This window comes from Crocodylus siamensis, chromosome 5 (assembly GCF_052110815.1).
Source record: "Crocodylus siamensis isolate JL-2025a chromosome 5, ASM5211081v1, whole genome shotgun sequence".
NCBI classification, from domain to species: Eukaryota; Metazoa; Chordata; order Crocodylia; family Crocodylidae; genus Crocodylus; species Crocodylus siamensis.
The window spans coordinates 118,323,660-118,343,875 of record NC_143399.1 but is presented as its reverse complement, the minus strand read 5'-3'; the positions used below and the strand labels follow the sequence as shown (position 1 = coordinate 118,343,875).

General features: G+C 41.9%; 1 protein-coding gene across 5 annotated transcripts in view; it reads left to right on the top strand.

The window, feature by feature from the left end:
* Positions 1-20,216, top strand: part of HECW1 (HECT, C2 and WW domain containing E3 ubiquitin protein ligase 1) — a 406,215-nt gene that overhangs the window by 222,594 nt on the left and 163,405 nt on the right. For all 5 annotated transcript variants that reach the window (XM_090050042.1, XM_090050044.1, XM_090050045.1 and 2 more), the window contains one exon: positions 1,749-1,843. In XM_090050042.1, coding sequence (XP_089906168.1) covers positions 1,749-1,843 — 95 coding nt within the window. The remainder of the gene's footprint in view (positions 1-1,748; positions 1,844-20,216) is intronic.

The window sequence follows — 20,216 nt, the reverse complement described above, 5'->3', positions numbered from 1 at the left end:
GTCTTTTTCCTTTGAACTTTACTTTTCCTCTTTGTAATAGATCAGGAGTGACAAGGATAACAGATCCCACCCACAGAGCCATGTCATCCAACCTGCTGGGTCTGGAAGTTTGGTTGTGTGGCGAATGGTGGCAACATTAATTTGTTGTGGCATTAATTGCCACAGCTTGTGCCACTACCAAATTATTGGACCCACAAGGCACCCTGCTGGTCGGAGCCAGGTGCAGAACCACATCATTTGCCCTGTGTGGTTGCCCACAGGGGTGGAAGTTTGTCAGTGAGAGGAGCAGCAGCTGCTGCAGTTCTGACAGTCATAGCAATTAATGCTGTGGTCACCAGAAGCCAAGCTGTAGGGCTGGATGAGTTGGACACAACCATACAAAATCATAGAATGAAGCCTATAGGAACCACTAAACAAGAAGCTGATTCATTTTCTTCCATCTCATGAGTCAGTAGTTAAAATGTATTTTTTAAATTAGTATATTTGTTTGAGTCACAATAAAACAGGGTGGGGGGAGGAACCACTGCTAAACCTAACATCCTCACCTTGTTACTTCTTCTAACAAGAAACTGACCCTGAACTCCATGAGGTCAAAGGAAATAGACTGGGGTGCTCAGCCCCCGCCTGTGAGCCAGATCTGACCTGCTGCTATGTCATCTGGGCTATGGCATCCCCCGTGGGTCTGGAAATCTGGCAATGGGGGAACAGTGGTACCACTTCCCCTGCTGTCAAATATCCAGACCTGAGGTGGGGGGGACAACCGGGGGCAGCACTGGGTCCCATCCCAGCTTGGGGGAACAAAAGGGGATGGTGCCAGGTCTTCGGGGTACAATCCCAGCATGTAGGGGTGAGAGAGGCAGGGCTGGGCCCCAGGGCCCAATCCTGGTGCGCAGGGCTTGATTCAGCGTACAGACTGGCTCTGCAGCACTCATCTGGCCCATGGGGCCTAAAGATTAAGCACCACTGGCATACACCAAAAAGAGCTAGGGCTTAACACTGTTTCTTTAAAATGCCTTAGCACTGGAATTACAATACCAGAAGTATGGTCCTCCCTGTACCATTGCCTGCTTCTGACAATGTCTAAATCCAGGTACTTCAGAGAAATCTCTTACCAGGTGATTATGAAATAATCTGCTCATAAGAGAAATTTCTTCCTGACCAAACTAAATAATAGCTGACTTAGTCCCCAGATCATTATGGTTTTATGTCCCTATTATTATTCTGTCTAATGCAGTGGTTTTCAACCTTTTTTTCATTTGTGGACCCCTAAAGAATTTTGAATGGAGGTCCATACTCGTTTGGAAATTTCAAATGGAATTGCAGACCCCTTTGAATTGTAAGGATGGGTATTCACATACTTTTGATTCATCATAGTCATCTTTCACAGACCCCTTAGACATAGTCTGTGGACCCTCAGGGGGTTGTGGACCACAGGTTGATAACCATGGTTCTAATGTAACAGAGGGGATTTTATCCCACTGTCTAAAGCCTGCACATAGTTTTGCAAAATTGGTAGCTGGTGCTCTGAAAAGGGAGGATTAATCTCTTGTATGTTGGAAGGACCAAATCACTACACTTCTCTCTCCACGGGAAATATGGGGGCTCAGGTGTTGCAGGAAAAGAAATGACTCTACTTCCAAAAATCAACTCGCGTATCTTCCTGAGTGGACATTATGTGCCCCAAGTGCAACAGATTATGAAATTTCTTCCTGGTAGTATTTCTAATCTAAAATAATTCTCTCTTTTAGCTGAAACAAAGATCTGCTTCAAATACTACCATGGGGTGAGTGGGGCACTACGGGCTACAACCCCCAGTATCACAGTGAAAAACAGCTCTGCTCCCGTAAGTTACAACAGTCTTTTCTGTTTCTCTGTAACTCTTTCCAGTGATTGTTGGGCTATTTATTGTTTTCCTTGCCTGTCCTATGCATTTCTCTATGACTATTTATTATGACTTCAACTCTTAATTTCTTTGTGGTATACTTCAGGAATATCAATCCTGGATTATCCTAATAAAGACTGGAAGGTTTGCCCCTTAACACACCAGCAGTCTTCATTGAACAGATGAAGAAATATTAGAGTGAGGGAGAATGGGGATTTTTGTGATGAAAGCACAAATGTATAAGCCAGGAGACCCTGGGTTCACTTTCTTTGTAACCTTAGAAAAGTCACTCATGCTTTCTGTGCCCCAGTTTCTCTCTCTGTAAAATTATCCTCCCCCCACATGGTCTTTTAAGGCTTTTATGATGACCCATGTGGGGGACCTGTTTCAAGTTATTCAGGGCCAAAGCCCCAGGTGGCTCACCCAGCCTGAGACAGACGTCTAGTGACAACTATTTATCAGAAATCCGTTATCAGCCATTTGCCAACTGCATGGTTGTTATAATCATTACAAAATTGTCCAGCTGTAGAGAAAAAATAGTGCAGTGAGAGGAGGTAACTTGGACAGGAAGTGACAGGAAAGAGAAAACACAGCACAGCAATGGATAGTCAGATTTGGATACGAAACCTGTCACCAGAGTAGGCAAGGCAGAGTGCTTAACAAATTTCAGCCGACTAGTCAGCACCACTTCTAGCTCAGTTTTGGTTGGGTCTGTCCCTCTCATGGGCCTTAAGGGGGGAAAGATGAATTAGGCAAGCCATGAATCCATTGAATGGCCACTGTGCTTATCCTGTGCAATGAATTGGGGCAGCACCACCCTCAGCTCAGGTGTCTGACAAATTCCAGTTTCAGATTGAAGGTCTTAAGGAACAGTGATGAAGACATAGGGGCCTTAACTGTTGCCTGCCCCAAATGTCCATCAGTGCTTAACACCCATAGGAGCTGGACAGCACCCTCCGCCAGCTCAGGGATTCCCAGTGGATTTAAGGGAAGGCTGCAGAGACTCCTCAGCCTCAACACACAGCCAGCCCAAATGGCCACGAGTGCTTGATACCCTATGCAGACCATCAGTACCACCTCCAGCCAAAGTGGTCTTGACTGACAGTTCCTATCAGTAGTCCCAGCTCCAAATAGGGTTTGTCAATTCTATACCTTGTGGCTGATGGTCATTAGTTACCCAGAGAGAAGAGGGTACCCACAGGTGGCACCCGTATTCAGAATGCAAGGATCTACACCATTTGCCCCAAGCACATGCTACTTCTATACTGTGTCTCTAAAGGGTTTTGAGATCATTGTATAGCAGGTACTATGAAGAAGGAAGAAAAGGAGAATTGGTCCTATTTTAAAATCACCTTTTTATAATTGAGAAGTGAGCATTTCCATGTTTGTCTTTGGGTTCTGGATCCAGCTGTATTGTGACCTCACTCACATTGGTAGCAAGAGACATGTAGGCCTTGATCCAGCAAAGCACTTAAGCATGTGTGATAGAGTGGGCCTTCACAGAGCATAACTGCTGATTGACTACACCTTGGTGGATGCAGATCTCAGGGGACATAAAGCATGCCCAGCTTTTGAAAATGTACTATATCCAGAACTGGAATATACTCAGGATCCTGTTTTAATGTAAAACCTACCTGCATTTGAGAGATTTGTTCCAGTCTCACTGAAAGGCTTTGCCTGGACTGGTAGATTAGATCTGTTCTTTCCTGGAAAGTTTAGTCCATCTAACTAGGGCAATGAACTGCGGAGTTTTGAGAGGCTACAATGATTATTTTTTAGGCCTGGCATTCAGGCCTCTAGTCCAATCAGATTAAGTCAGTCTTGCTAAATCTAACACAGAGAGGCAATATATTCTATGTTAAATATAAAGATTTCATTTTAAATTAATGGATGTGTAGTTAGGAAAAAAGATCTCGACAGCTGGCTCTGATTTTTAAAAATCTTTGTTCAATAATAACTTTAGTATATATGAAATGTAAGTCTCCTCATTGTACATTCAGCAGGTCACATTTGCTGGAATGATCCAGTTGCCTTGAAATAGGAAGAACTAAATGAAGAAAAATGTCCTTTGTGCCTACCACTTCTGGCTTTCACTAGAAAACCAGAAAGTGTGAAGGGAACTCATACCTTGATCTTCATACTAAATATACTGTATAATAATAATAATAATTAAAAAAGCAAAAACGGCATCTTCCCATTTCAGCTAGGGAGAGAAATTACACATAAAATGGTATAAGCGATTAGGAATTGGTTCAAATATGTAACACAACAGAAGTGCAGTGCACATAAACCACTTTCAAAATGGCTGAAACCAGTTTAAGATAAACCTGGGTAGATGTGGTATCATACTTCTCTAATTTACGTTAAATCAGTTTATTGAACTCCTGTCCCAGATTCAAGATATCTCACAGTCTCCCAGCATCCCAGGATGCTTTGCATCTCTTCAGCCAACCCCTCCTCTCCCTCCCCCTGCCCAGCCTTGCAGGGTAGGCAGTCTAGCCATGGCCCAAACTGTCTGCTGCAGCTAAGCAGGGAGGTATGCTCTAGCACTCCCCAGCTTCTGGCCTGGGCCACTGCAGGCATGTGGCTGCGTTTCTGAAATCAGAAGTGAATGTCTGTTCACTTGTTTATTGGTTCAGTCTATGCAGTTTAAACTAACCTGAAAAGATTGTATCAATTCAGCTTTGGGCTTTTTCATTGTCTCTGTACTTAGTCCTGAAGTCCTATTCAGGAACAGCCTTGACCAGTGCCTCGTGTATTGGAAATACACTACTGTATTCTTCAGGAATGACTCAGAATACTTCAGGAACCCTTTTAAAGCCATTCCAATTCAGTAACATTTTCTTCCTGTTCACACAGACTGCCCAGAGCTATTAATACTGAACATGAGGGTCCTTTGGTTTGGAAGAATTACTCCCAGCCAAAGAATGTGGTACCATCTTCTGCTCATCCTACATGACTTTATGCCACAGGTTTAAAGAAACAATATACTGTATACAAAGTATGTCTGTCTTTTGAAATACTTGAAGCTACCTCTTGTATTCTAGAGTGGGAATGTGAATCTTTTCCCATCCAGGTCACAAAAGCACCTACTACTGTTCTCCTCCATCATTCCATACCATATGGCAGTTAGGGAGTAGGTACGTATCTACCTCATCCCTGTCCCCTTGATCACCAGAGAATAATATCAGATGAACAGCCCCTGCTCTTTTCCCTTTTCCTAGCGTAAGAGCTGGAGGTAAGGCTGAACAGGGTAAGGAAAGTGTTACCTACCCACCCTTATTTCTCAGTATGATATTCTCATCTCACGTGTGTTGTCTGAGTTAAATTCCTGAGACCACTTTACATGAGTAACAGGCAACAGACAGGACTCTTCATTGTTGAGCAATGAATTACATTCAGCAAGTCAAATTTGCTGGAATTTTAAGGGAGGACTGAGTTAGGGAACTTCTGGAGGGGCTGAAGCAGGTCCAGATGTTCTCCACCCCAGGGTGTTGAGGGAATTGGCAGGGGTTATCACGGGGCCCCTGGCACAGCTTTACGAACACTCATGGTGCTCTGGCCAGGTGCCAGATGACTGGAAGAAGGCCAGTGTTGTCCCCATCTTTAAAAAAGGGAAGAGGGAGGACCCGGGCAACTATAGGCCCGTTAGTCTTACTTTAATCCTGGGGAAGCTCTTTGAGAAGATTATCAAGGAGCACATCTGTGATGGGCCATCAGCAGGGATGATGCTCAAGTGCAACCAGCATGGTTTCATTAGGTGCAGGTCCAGCCAGGCCAACCTGATTGCCTTCTACGATCAGGTCACAAAATCATTGAACGCAGGTGTTGCAGTGGATGTAGTCTTTCTGGCCTTCAGGAAGGCCTTTGACACTGTCTCCCACCCCATTCTCATTAAAAATCTAGGTGACTGTGGCATTGATGCCTACACAGTCAGATGGGTCGCAAATTGGCTGAGGGGTCGTACTCAGAGAGTGGTGGTGGATGGGTCATATTCAGCCTGGAGGGAAGTGGGCAGTGGAGTCCCCCAGGGCTTGGTCCTTGGGCCCACACTGTTCAGTTTCTTTATTAGTGACTTGGACAATGAGGTGAAAAGCAGCCTGTTTAAATTTGCAGACAACACCAAGATTTGGGGTGAGGTGGGCACACTAGAAGGGAAGGACAGATTACAGCTGGACCTGGACAGGTTACAGGGGTGGGCAAATAAAAATAGGATGGGATTCAATATTGACAAGTGCAGGGTGCTGCACTTGGGCAGTAGGAACCAGCAGCATACCTACAGGCTGGGGAAATCCATTCTCGAAAGCACAGTGGCAGAAAGAGATCTTGGAGTCATTATTGACTCCAAGATGAACATAGGCCAACAATGCAAGGACACGGTCAGTAGGGCTAACTGTACCTTGTCCTGCATCCACAGATGCATCACAAGCAGAGCCAAGGAGGTGATCTCTATGCGACAGTGGTCAGGCCGCAGCTGGAGTACTGCATCCAGTTCTGGGCGCTGCACTTCAGGAGGGATGTGGACAGCATTGAGAGGGTCCAAAGGAGGGCCACTTGCATGATCCGGGGACAGCAGGGCAGACTATGAGGAGAGGCTATGGGACCTAAACATGTTCAGCCTTTGCAAGAGAAGGCTGAGGGGGGACCTGGTGGCCGTCTATAAACTTACTAGGGGGGACCAGCAGGGATTGGGAGAGACTTTGTTCCCCCAAGCGCCTCCCGGAGTAACAAGGAATAACAGCCGTAAGTTGTTAGAGAGTAAGTTTAGACTAGACATCAGGAGGTACCTCACAGTCAGCGCGGCTAGGATCTGGAACCAACTTCCAAGGGAAGTGGTGCTGGCTCCTACCTTAGGGATCTTTAAGAGGAGGTTTGATGTTTACCTAGCTGAGGTCATTTGAGCCCAGTTTTCTCTCCTGCCCATGGCAGGAGGTCAGACTAGAAGATCTAAAAGGTCACTTCCAGCCCCACATGTATGCATCTATGATCCAGTTGCTTTGTTACACTCCGCTGACTTAAAACAGCCATAAACTTCCCTACATACAAGTTAAGGTGCTGGCCCTACTAGTTGTGTGGCCTGAACTTTGTCACCCAGGCCTAATAACTGCTTACTAAATCAGGATGTAAGGAAAGGATTCATATTCTGTTCTGCTTGTGAACCTGATCCCTGTATACCTTTCTCAGGTATTGTTCCATTTGAAGCCAATAGGAATTTTACCAGAGGAAATGCCTCAGGATTAGGCCCCAGGTGGGGTGGGAGAAATATTGCAGAAGCAAATACTGGCAATAATGATCCATCACCTCATTTTGAGTACTGAAGAGTTTGAAGTCCTGACTCCTTTGAAGAGTTCAGGGAAACTATTTACTTGAATGGAGTCACACTTTCACCCCTACTTGCTGGAACTTAGTGGGAACCTTAGGTGTCATTGGGAGCTTTGTATTTTAGATGAATGGACATTTTAACTTGGCATCTCTTGAAAAGAAGATCACACAGGAGCAGTTATCCTACTAGAGGTAGCATTTGGCTATAGGTGACCCTCTATGGACATGATATTTACTACAAGTGGCTGCAATTGCTGATTATCCCAGAATACCCAAGCAGATTCTCTAAGGTCATTCCATGTGCTTGGTACTTCTTGGAAGGAGGTCAGCAACTGGCATATTTGGGCCCTCAGAGTATACTGTGTCTAAGCTGATAATGAGACCTCTGAGTACTGTATGCTTTACAATCAAGTCAAGTCGGTTCTGAGGCCACTATAACTGTCGGGGCACCTTAGATGCTGTGCATCATTGGTGATTCTTTGAGCAAAGTGACCTGGTGGGGCCCATCTCCTCTCCAGGCATGCTAAACTGTGCACATACAACAAAAAGTGCTATCCATTGTAGCATGAGGAGCTACATTTAAATAAGTAAAGTGGGTAAGAGAGTCTTGTGGAGAGGTGGAAAATAGATGTCATTCTTTTTCAATATAAATGCTTCCAAGAGCATATTAAATTGAAAGTAAAATGTTGCGCTAATTCCAAAGAGAACCTTGAATATCAGCATTTCTTTTGTACCCTATGTTTAACACTCAGTGGCATTTTGTACTTCTTAAACCAAGTGTATTTTTCTCCTTTGGAATCTGTGATCTCACAACTCAGTTATTCTGTTTCCCCCTCCTACTAATTAGGAAACCGTGCAGTTCATTTGTCAGTGAAAAGTCTCATCCTGTTTTATATCTTATGAGTCACCAGGAGAGTCTGAATATCTAGGAACCAAGAGCTATGTACTTCACCTTGTTCACTCTACAGCAGAAGATGTACACATGGATTTAGGGCACTATGTAGACCTAAAGATTTGCTGGGGTAAAAATAGATACAAGCAGTTCCCAAAGGAACATCAACTGGCTTTGGACTTGTCTTCACTTTTTGTACCCTTAAAGCATTTTACTTGTGTGTATGTGTATTTCTGTGTATTTCCATCATGCTCGTCAGCAAAGTATATGTGAGCAAAACTGTTTCCTCAATAGTGAACAAAAACTTGGTGACCTCTGGAACATTTGATTATTTATTGTGCTTATTGCTATTTTTTTAAATGCTGTAACTGAGTGTTCATCTTTACACTGGATACCATGCTGGCAAAACAGAAAAAATTACTGTTAGCGCACTTCTGTTTTGGTCACAGATTTAAAAAATCATTAAAAAGCTAATTTGCAGCAGTGATATGGAGAGCAGCTGCATCAAGCTACTGGCAAAGCCTGGGAGTGTGGAAATGGTTTAACCTGAATATGTGACTATCCTCTTCTGCATTAAAATGAACAGGCAACCAGAACAGCATACCAAACCAAAAAAATCATTATTCCTAAAAGTTCAGAGTCTGAAAAGATAAATTGAATATATCACCATTAAAAAAAACAATAAGTAGAATGTGGATAGTACAGCCTTGGGACAAATCTCTCCACTTAAATTGGAAGTATTCATTAGAGATGCATTAGATGTAAAAAACCACTGTCAGCCTAACCTCTAGGGTTTTAATGCTATGACTTTTGTCTACATGGACTCCTGATGGCACTAATCAAACACACTTAGCATCATTGGTGCAGCCTTGTAAACTGGAGCTAATTATAGGAAAAGACCTTCTGAATATGGTTCTTGTGTGGAATTGCTGCCTCAGCTGGCTTTCCCACAGCAGGGATTACCATTTGATAAGTCACTGCCGTCTATTGGTGACTGATCATTGCTGAGAACTTCCTGCTGTAAATATTTGCATTATGTGCTGTCATGTGAGAATGTGGGCTGTTGATGAACACTTGATAATGAAGCATCCTGCCTCCTCCTTGTGTGCTTTGAAGGCTAAGTTCTGATCAAGACTTTGAGAAAGGGAGTTTGCATGTATAAGCAGGCAAGTTTTTCATTCTTCCTTCTTTTTTTTTTCCCTATCGGCTGTACTTAATCAGTCTAGTTTGCTTTTCATTCACCTTACATTATGTCTTATTGGATGTCTTATTGCAGGGGGTTTTTAAAACTCTCCATATTTTTAAAGCATCATGTTAGCGGAAATAAATCAATCTGCATCTTTTGAGAGCATGTGAGAGTAAATATCTTTTGAGCAAATATGAGAGTATTAATGAGGACTAATAACATCTTTTGAGCAAATATCAGAGTATTAAGGATGATGCTGCACCTTTCAAAGCAGTAGGTGTGGAAGCATCTGATATAGGGGCAAGCAAGGTAGCAGAGCTTGCTAAAAGGTACTGCACAGCTCAATAGTTGGGCTCTCTGAAAGGCTAATAGAAAATACAGTATCAGTGCACAGCAGTTCATCACACAAAAGGTGGATCAGGTTTCTCACTTAACAAATCATACCAATACTGAGCCAAATTGAGCAGGAGGTTGGACTAGGTGAACCCAGCAGGTCTCTTTTATCCCTTTTGCTCTATAAATCCATGAAATTTTGTCTCATGATACTCGGGCACAGGAGGGAGATGAGGGAGGAAGACCATCATGCCAGCAGGCATTATCTACTTAAGCTGCTGAGTATGTGAGGCAATTTACTGAGAATGGGCTTTTGCAGCAGTATTAAATGCTGTAGCCAGAGTTCATATCAGTGCAGCCATCTTGGGGTACGTACAAACGTTGCATTTCAACCAGTGGAATCACAGTTCCACTGGTTGGACAACCCAGTCTACAAGACTTTACAGGGCTTCAACCAAATGAAGAATGGGTGATGTCATGGGAATCTCTGCCATGTCAGACAAAGACGAACTTACCTCTGATGGAACCATTTATACACTTTTCTATTTAATAAGTTGCAGGGGAGCCCTCCAGCATCCTAGTATGTACCGTTCCTGCCTCACTCCGCTCCAGCGAGATACTTTGTGACCAGCTTTTCTGTGTAGGTGTCAGCCCCATCAGCCTGAGTTGGTGGGAAAAGTGACCCGCTCAAACCAGGACCATTCCCACCTCCTTCACCACCACTATTCCTGGAACCACCCAAACCCTCCACTCCATGGACACTTACCAGACCACTCCTATGGTGCCTGAAGCCTCATGACCCACTGCTCCACTTCACAGACACTGCTATTCCAGAGTCCTCCATCCATCCTTTTCACCCGGATCCTAACTGAAGGGCTGGTCCTAGCTGGTGGGGGGGAACAGCTGTACCCTTGAGGTGGTGGTGGGCCCTACAACTGCAAACTCTGCATGGAGTACCCTCATGAAATGCCATGGGAAATAGATTTGCCGCTTCCACCCCCATGCAACACTTAAAGAGGCCTCAGAGCCCCATATGTGGGGCTGTAGGTGCAGGGCTATGCAGTGCAACATGAGCAGAGAGCACTTACCCCTCTCGGGCACATCAAAACCAGTATCTGCAGTCTCACATATGCTGGCGTCTAAAATGTTACACGGAGAAAAAGTACCCCCCACCCTGGGTGCGAGAGCCCTGAGCTCTGACCACAGTGATGGGGCTTCCCACAACCAGAGTCCTAGCAGCCCTGTGCGCAAGCCCCCCAGCTGTGATTAGAGTCCCAGCTTCAAAAGAAGGCAGATGCACTCTGGGTGTGCTCTCCAATATGTTTACAGCTATGGGGGATGTAGTGTGGTTAGGAGGAAGGGGCATGGTCCCTTAAAACCACCAGCCAAGCAGCCCTGACTGGCACCCTGGTTTGCTGTCACCGAATTCCAAGCACACTAGAGAGACTACAAAGCAAACTGGGATGTATGCTCGGGGGCCTTCTGGTTGCTCTGCAGAGCACACAGATAGTCCTTTGCACACTTGTACAGTTTTCTTCCATTTTTGGATTTCAAGGAGCTGAAAAGAAGTTGCTAAACTTCAATTGGTTGATTTTAACGCTTGTTCATACCCTTGTCTTGCAACATGAAGTGGTATCAGAGTACCTTCCACATCTAGCCTGCTTCTTTGTCTTTCCAGTTATTTGTGCAACTGCAGAAGGGCTGGATGTCATTTGCTCAGGAATAAGAAGGGAAAGGAAAAAGTAGAGGGGAAAATAGTTTGGGCTAAAAATCCTTACCCAGCAGGTCAGGCACTCATAAGATGGTGTGATTTAGCATGGCCAGCCTGCACTTACCTGTTAAGCTTTGGTGACATCAATGATCTGATTTTTCAAAGGATCCTAAGAGTTTGACTCTCAAAAGGGAATCAATACATATCTTTCCTTTATGCGTTTGCTCTGAGAAGTTGTAAGATACAGCACTCAAATATAAAATGGTCACTATAGGAATACAGCAGATAGATCTCTCTCAAATTTAAAGGCTAGCTAGCAGAAAAATATGTTAAGTACAGTTAATTTAAGTATGTGAACTCCTGCATGGGAGAATTTAAGACAAATAGTTCCCAGGAAAGGTGCTGCATTCCCATTTTTCTAAGGCCCAGGGAACTGAGTGAAAAAGATCCCACATGATCTGAATGGCAGAGTTTGGTTTCCTGAAGTAGTGATGCATTTTGTTTTCCTTTGATGTTATGCCTCTTTAAAAACATGTGTTTTATACCTCATATATATACCTTAGGTACATGTGATTTATACCTCATTTGCCTTGTGTGCTTAAAGCTGGCCACCACTGCATGGGAACTATGTAAAATAGTATTGTGGCATGCTTCCAAAATTACAGCAACAACTAAACTGATTGTAGAATTACTTCAGTGTTTTTAAAAAATGTCTTGGATGGTAATGGTTTTCTCTATGCATACAAAAGCAAGCCAGTCAGTTATGTACAAAAAGGGTTTATGAAGTCTGAAATTAAGAAGGTATAAGATTAGCTGCTCACAGTAAGCTCATCGGAGGTAGAGAAAGAAGTACAGTGGGTTTTTAGTATTTAATAGGTGATTAGGAAGTGGGTTAACATGCACCCAGGAAATTTGCTAGCACTTTGATCATGCTAAGCACTCTCATGTCTTGCTTCTGCAATATCTTGAAGAGATTAAATAAAAAAGAGTTAGAAAAGGGTTAGGAGAAATGGAGCTGGAGATTTCCATCATTACCATGTTATTTTTACCATTTATATTAAGATTGATATCAGTCAATCAGTCAGGGATTGAATGCCCATTGTGCTAAGGGCTGATTGGATGTGGTAGACCTTCCGTAGAATGCAGTCTGCCAGCACTCTGCAAAGGGATCTCCCTTGCAAGATTGGGCCAACCACTAGTAGCAAAACGTAGTGCAATTATTTTGTGTATTAGAACAAATCCTAGCACATATGTAAACCTTAGCAATGTAGCGAGTGTATATTTTTAATTTCCACTTCTTGTTCTGCTAAAGTGACCACAGTGCTTTAGTATGTGATCTGGCCACGCTTACTTGCATTCAGGAGCAGTTACACACATGAGTAGTCCTGTAATGGTTGTGCAGTCAAGCCCTTCACGTAACGTAATTACACTATTTGGTTATGCTCTTCTATATCCTAATTATCTGATTCATAGGATTTGAAGGTTAATGGCATGTCCAAATTACTTCTTATTACCACCTTGGTAATACAGGCATTTTTTTTAGACTCCAGATACATAAAGAACATTGTATTTACACTGTAATTACTCTGTCATATAGTGAACCTTCCATTTATATGAATTAGTGGAATCAGAAAGCATAACCAGAGTGTAATTGGCCTGTAACTGCAGTGTAACTGTAGTCATTATATTATAAATAATAACCCTTTTCTTCCTTTTCTGTGCATTTCACAAATTTTAAATGGGGCAAGAGTTTTTTTTTCTTAAAGATGAAGACACCTAGTTTCTACAGTGTTTGTGCTTATGTTTTCTTTTTCCGATTGTTTTCATAAAGCTTCCCAGTTCCAGCAGTGTTGCCTCTAGTAGTCCTGATTCAAGCAGTCTTCAAGGATGTGTATAAATCCCACTGACTACAATGAGAAGCACAGGGAATATCTCCCAAAGGAGCAGAATCATTCAGTATGAAAGAAATTAGTAAATGGGATCAGTGCATATAGTGTTCAAATGCTGTAAATTAAGATGTCTCAGCAGCTAAAATGGCAGGTTTGCCACTTCTGACTGATTATAAATCGACTCAGTATAACCCAAGCTAGTATCCCACTCAAGAAATATAAATGTACATATTTTAATCCATAGTTAGAATGAATCAATGCAGTAAAGATACAAACAGTAACCCGTCTTCAACAGCAATTTCCTTAGTAACTGTTTCAGAAAATGTGCACTGTCTCTGAGGATTTCATTGCCTTAAGCTAAGTGGAATTCGCCTCTTCTACCCAGGCCACCATTATCTGCATATTAGAAAGTCAGCAGATGCTTTGCTGCCTTTGATGATGGCCTGATCTGTCTGTATGGTAAATTATAATAGTAAAAAATCCATATTTCAAACGTAGGTCTATGAATTTATGCTAGGGATGCTAAAAATGAAGAATTAAGTCTCCAAATATGTGTTTGATATGTCAGGCATGAAAAGTCAGTTTTTACTTTGCATTCATATCACCTTGAACCTGAGAAACTCAAACCAGTTTACATGCTTTACAGCGTTTAGACTAGATGCAACTAATATGAACTGGGTTTCATTGTTGTTTGATGGTTTTGATGCATTCTAATTGAAGTAAATGCTAAATTCCACCTACAACCCCTACTTCACTAAACTAGGTGAGTATTGTGGGGGTGCTTTTGAAGGCTGCTCATCTGGGAAAGGAGAGGAGAGGAAGGTGGACAGTGTTTGTGTATGCAATGCATAAGTACTTATCTTCTAGCTAAACACTTAAGATGGCATGGCATAGCATAGATTTTTTTTTACAATGATTTAATTTTCTGTGGTGCCCTGCAGCATACGGCTCAGGCAGCTAAGAAACAATTGACTCAGAGAATTTGTGTTAAGCAAGGACTTTCTAAATGCACGTAATAGACTCTTTTGTATCCTGAGAAAGATCCAGGCAACGTGGCAGGGAACAAAAGAATTAATGTAACACATCAGATGCGTCTCTGGCAGAGTACTTGATACGTAAAGAAAACCTGTATGCCCGTAGAAACAGATCACTTGGTGTGCATGTACTATCAGTGAATTAAAAAGTCAGTGGACTGTGAGTACTGTGAAATGGAAGCTCCACTAATACCAAAATTACCTCAGTATCTTAACATTGTTGCTCCAGCAGCTATTCCATTTGTTTCTGCTCAACCACCTGAAAACTTCATAATCCAAGTACTGTGTTTCGTTTATCATTCCCTGCCATGGAGATAATTGCAACAGAATTGAGCAGTGAGGACCACAAATAGGAAAACCTCCCATGTGTTAAATTATGAGATGAAATAATTTTGAAAATGTTACTTTACCATGCCCATTTGTATCTTGTGAGCTTGATTCAACTTGCATCTGTCTGGTGAGCAGAAATTGAACAAAAGGCAGATTTAGATCACAATTCTTCCATCAGATCATTCACACAGCTCTCATAGAAATGTTATATGTGCTTCCTGTCCCCTTTTGGGTTCCTGTACAAACTGATGGCAGAACTACTGAACAGCAGCCCTGTATTCCTGGGAAGGTGCTGATGATAGTCTTTAATCTACAGTCGGTAATTCATAGTAGCTAAAGAAATAAAACAAAGAAAGGATTATAAACAAGTATTAGCCCTGTCTCATTAAATGCAGGCATTGTTTTGGTTTGGTTTCTGATTGACATGTGGGTCCAGGACAATTAACAAGCTATACCATGGTCATTAGGTAAGAACAAAGGAAAGGAAAGATGTCTAATGTTGGGGAGGGATGCAAATATCGGCTAAGATGCGACAATTTGTGTTGACCTTCTTCCAAAAAAAGTTTAATAGATTTTAAACGTGTATGAGAAAATCACGAATGCAAACAGTGTTAATTCAAGTGTTAATTCAAGGCAGTGAATACAAACTTTTCCAGCTCTACTTGTCTACAATTCTTTGAATTCCAAACCTGTTTAATGACTTGGGAGACCCAGGGTTTAGGGGTTGGTGAGGCAGAGAATGACACCTCTGGAAAATTTAGTACTGCATCTCAGATGTGTAACTTGAAGAAAGAGAAACAGCATGAGCCAAAGGGTGATAGAATGCATTCTACAAAATGGTTGCTTTTTAGATATAACCATATGGACTAGATCCATATAAGTGCCTGAACTGAACAACCTTGAAATTTAATGACTTTCTCCCTCCTGATTTGAATGAGCTTTTGATCAGACTTTAGGGCTAAGTACAGACAGTCAAAATGCCCAAGGCTGAATCAGTTTACGTGCATTGAACTTCTGTTGTACATTATTATAGATATGAACTGTTTTTTCATCACCTATATGGGTTTATATATAATTTTTGGCCCTAGCTTAGATGAGCATTTAAGAATGTCACACTCTGTATGTTTTACATACCAACCCATATAATTTTAGACTTGTTTGGGAATTTCGCACAAAGCATCTAGGAGAAGTGATGTTAACTTGGATATCCCAGAGGAGGCAGGAAAGCAAAAATGTCTTGAACCTCTGTTAGGATTCTTGATGCACAGGACACTAACTAGGCTGCCCTCTGTGTTAAGCAGTGTTGCTATCAGAGACATAGCCTGTAGGCTTTCACTTGGAAGGGAAATGCTTAACAGTCATGAATGAGATATGAATTGAAAGGACTGAAGGTGACATTGTTACATATAGCAGCAAAGAATAATGTATGTAGCTTGGATGCAGCAAGGCATTTTAAAAATTCACATTTGAGAAAATCAGCCAATTGTTGCATTTGATGAAATATAATGCTTTTGAAGATTTGGCAGGGGTGCTGATAGGAGCCCCATGCTAAACAGTTATGCCTGGGTTCCAGGATGACTCATTTCCTAGACGTAGTGGGAGATCATGCCATGCTGGTAATTCAAACATTCAGAGTGAGATCCTAGCCCTCTTGGAATTAATGAGAGTTTTGCTGTGGACTTCAGGATACATCTAGGATTCCACCCCTGATTTCTAGGGAAAGACGAGAGAAATAAGCTATTTCATCTTAAAATGGCTTCCATTCTCCTTCTCCTCACTTTTGAGAGGTGTGTTGGGTCCAGCTGGAATGTGAAGGAGCTGGGGATGATGGAGAACTCACAGTTGTTTTAGCTTTTCTCAGCAGAACATGTTGATCTGGGTACATGCACCACACTCAAGAAGCTGTAGTACTTCCAGTTCAGAAACCCGAATGCACAGTTTTCACGGTGTGTTTCAACACAGTGCTGTTTTGGTGAGTGAATGGTAAGTGAAGAATAGAAAGGTGTAAAATAGTCCACTCACTCCTTAATACTATGGAAACCCACTCAGAAGTAGTGTAGAAACAACCCCTATCCTGGCTATTTGGTGCTCTCCAACTAAAACTTTCTCCTCCCTTGTTCAGTCACTCATAACTTTAAGGATTTAATGTCTATATTCATATTTTATCCGAGTCTATCGAGGCTTTTTGAAGGCGCACCCAGGCGATAGCTGCCTCTCAACTCGTATTGCCATCCCACAAAACAAGATGAAAGAAACAAGATTGTGATGTTGTATCACTGGGGAGAAGAGTCTCACTTGTATAATTGGAGAATGCATTAGAATGCATCCGCAGCATGGGCCAGAGTTAAAGCTGCATAGGAATCTTTAGTTTGGCATTTCCTGATTTCCAAGGGCTCAGCTGCATAATGATCATGTTTTCTTAACATAGTTTTTGTCATGGAAAATAGTTCTAGAATACTGAATATTTAAATCTTCCCCTGCTCCCCTGTAATTCTTAGTTACAAATGAAAGTTAAGTGCAGAAGTTGCTTAGACAGGGAGTTAGTGGAGGTCATCATGTTACACATTAGCACAAACACATAAGCAAAAAAAAAAAAGCTTTGAATTCCGTGTTCATTTTGTCATCCCTTGCTAATTCTTGGAGTTCTTGAAAAAAACAGTGTTCCCCCTCCCCTGAGGAGCTGCCTTTTGTCTCAGCAAGTTACCTCAGCCCACAGAAAATAGCATCTCTAAGGGTGCATCTACATATCTCCCTACAGTGCAGTAACCACCCCCACTGCAATGTGCAGGAGGTGCATAGTTAGTTGTGGCTGTTACTTTGCCATAGCAGCGCCCTAAAATGGGGGAGCCCACCACTAAGGGGAAGTAGCTGCTGGTCACATGTAGATTCACGTGATCACTACCTCACCATAGCATGTCATACACTGACGTAGGGTGACGTGTAGATGTGTGCCCTAAATGTCTCAATTGCCTATAGTTCCTCCTTACTCTAAATCTCCAGTTTAAGAAGAGGCTAAAGTTCCTGTGCATTTTGTAAAGTATGATTTAAAGCAACCCAGTCTTTTCCACCTTGCTCCTTTTAAGCTCGGTGGGCCTGATTCTTATTTACACTAAATGCTCTTTCAACCCTTCTGGCAATATAACATAGCCTTACGGTGAGTGTAAATATAAATTACATTAATGCTGTGTGATTTTTCTGAGCCACCAGCTTCATTTAAGTTTTCTGAAAGACACTGGTCAATTGTAAAAATTGAGCTGAGGTCTCAAAACTCAAAGATACTAGATCATACAAGGTATCAGTTAACAGTGAATTTATGGCATTTTGTTCAGCAGGCTATAGCTGAACTATGACAGTGAGAGCAGAGGTGAAAGATTTTGAGAGTCACTAACATTAAAATACAATGGCATTGATTTAGCTGTCTGCTCTATTGCATAACATTTAAAAAAAATGAAGCCAGTAAGAAGATGGACATGCCAGCACCATGTGCTTACATGTTTTCATCAGTGGCTCTCTCCACAATGGGAACTGAACCATCCTACTAAACCTGTGTTTATACATGGTTATTGTTAGGATGCCCATATTATCCGAGTCTCCAAAGAGAACATTCCACTCCCTCATGCTCTCCACTCTCCGGCACACTCAGCTCTCTCTGAGTTCAGGTGAACACTTTTGTCCCATTTCCAGTGGGATGCCTAGGATGGAAGTCTAAATCTGGATGCTCCCACCAAAAATGGGACCTAGGCTCACTCTAGTTATTGTTATCTAGAAAGGGTCCATGGACCAGTGTGGACCAGGATTTTATTTGGAAATCCTGACTGCAGGAGAAGAAATATTCCCTGGACCCTGGATAGGGAAAATCCAACTTTTGAGAAAAGAATTGAATTCTCCTATCACAACCTCCCCTCCACCATCCTCTAGTTACTTTTCATTCTTCTCTGGCATGTTCCCACCCTCTTTCCCTCTTCTTTTTCTGTTCCTCTCTTTTCTAATCTTTTCCTTTCCATTTGTCTTCTCTATGGCCATAAGTCTTTTCCCTATGCAGTGCTCACAAGCCCCCAAGGCTTGGCCTTTTGGGCTAGTTACAGACCATCAAAAAGCCCAAGCCTGAATTGATTCCATCTTTGCAGATTAGTCTAAGCTGCGCAAAGTAAATTGAAACAAAAGTGAACAGACATTTACCTTTGATTCAGGAAATGCAGTCACATGCCTGCAGTGGGTCAGGCCAGAAGCCAGTGGGCAGTAGAAATATCTATGTATTAGTGGTGTTTTATTTAATCACACAAGAAATGTGGATTTGGGGTTACTTTTTTTAAACTGAAAATTGGGGATTTTTTTAAATCAGAGAAAACCAGGATCCCTGATTGTGACACATGACTCATTAATGGATGTGAATTTGTCAGACCACCTGGACTATCCCAGTAGCCTGTTGCTTAGTGGTGTGCCCTAATCTTGAAAGACAATAACATCCTAACTTCAGTGAAGTCATCAGCAAAAATCCCATTTTTTTCAACAGGGTCAGTTTTCACCCCTAGATTCAACTACTACTCTTTGCTACTCATTCTCCAGCCTGTGCTGCAAAGACAAAACTCTTGGGATGGGAAGGAAGGAATCACAGTGCTCTTAGCACTTAACATGCTGATTAAAGAATAGTTTTGATGATGCTGACTAGAGCTGTGTCTTAGTCATACCTGCCTGGGAGGAGTGAGGCTAAGTGCACTCTCTCAGGCAATTTGTTCTGTTCTATTAGATCAATTTCATAAAGCTTACAGAAATGTTTGAAAACCCGCCTCATCATTGATTTACAATGCAACTGACACACACAACGAAAATCACTTATGGAGCTAGTAAGATATGATTTATCTAATAGCATATATATATATATATATATATATAAAAAATATGGATTAAATCATCATGCACCTGTGGAGCTAATGAATTCTCAGTGAAGACAGGACTTACGCATATATTCAACATTTTTTCTCCTCGCCCCATACATTTAATAACTTTTTATATACAATGCATGCTTATATCTGGGTACCCAATGGGACAGATCCTTCCTAAGAGGTTCAGTAATATGTAGGTTGCAGCACAAAATTGAACAATCACTTGAGATTTCAGTCTCTCTGAAATGATTTTCTCTGAAGTCTTTGACCCAACCTAGCATCTTTGATATAATACTGCTGTTGTCACACCAGTGATAATATTTATCCTTTATAGTTTTACCAAGCTTCTTCAAATAGTATCTGGCATTATGAAGAGCCCTTCCCAATATACGTGTTACTGTGGGATTGTCTGTGATCAAAGCAGAACACAGGAGGCAGAAGCTCAGAGCTGTTAAAAAAAAGGGCCAGTTTTCACCCCACTAGAAAGCACTGCTTAGGAGCTAGAACTTGTATCTAAGAAAATTGTTGACATTCAGAGTAAACAAATAAGGAAGTATAGGTAATTTATTTTTAATTAGGAAACTCCAACATCATTTTGAGATGGAATGAACAATGTCTTATTGCATGATACATTTCCAAGCAGACCTGAAATTAGAATAAACATGGTATGTATGAATAAGTGTAGCACACTTATCAAGGAGTAGAAAACATAAAAGTAAAGAATGTATTTCTCGTTTGGAATTTTCTTCAGTAG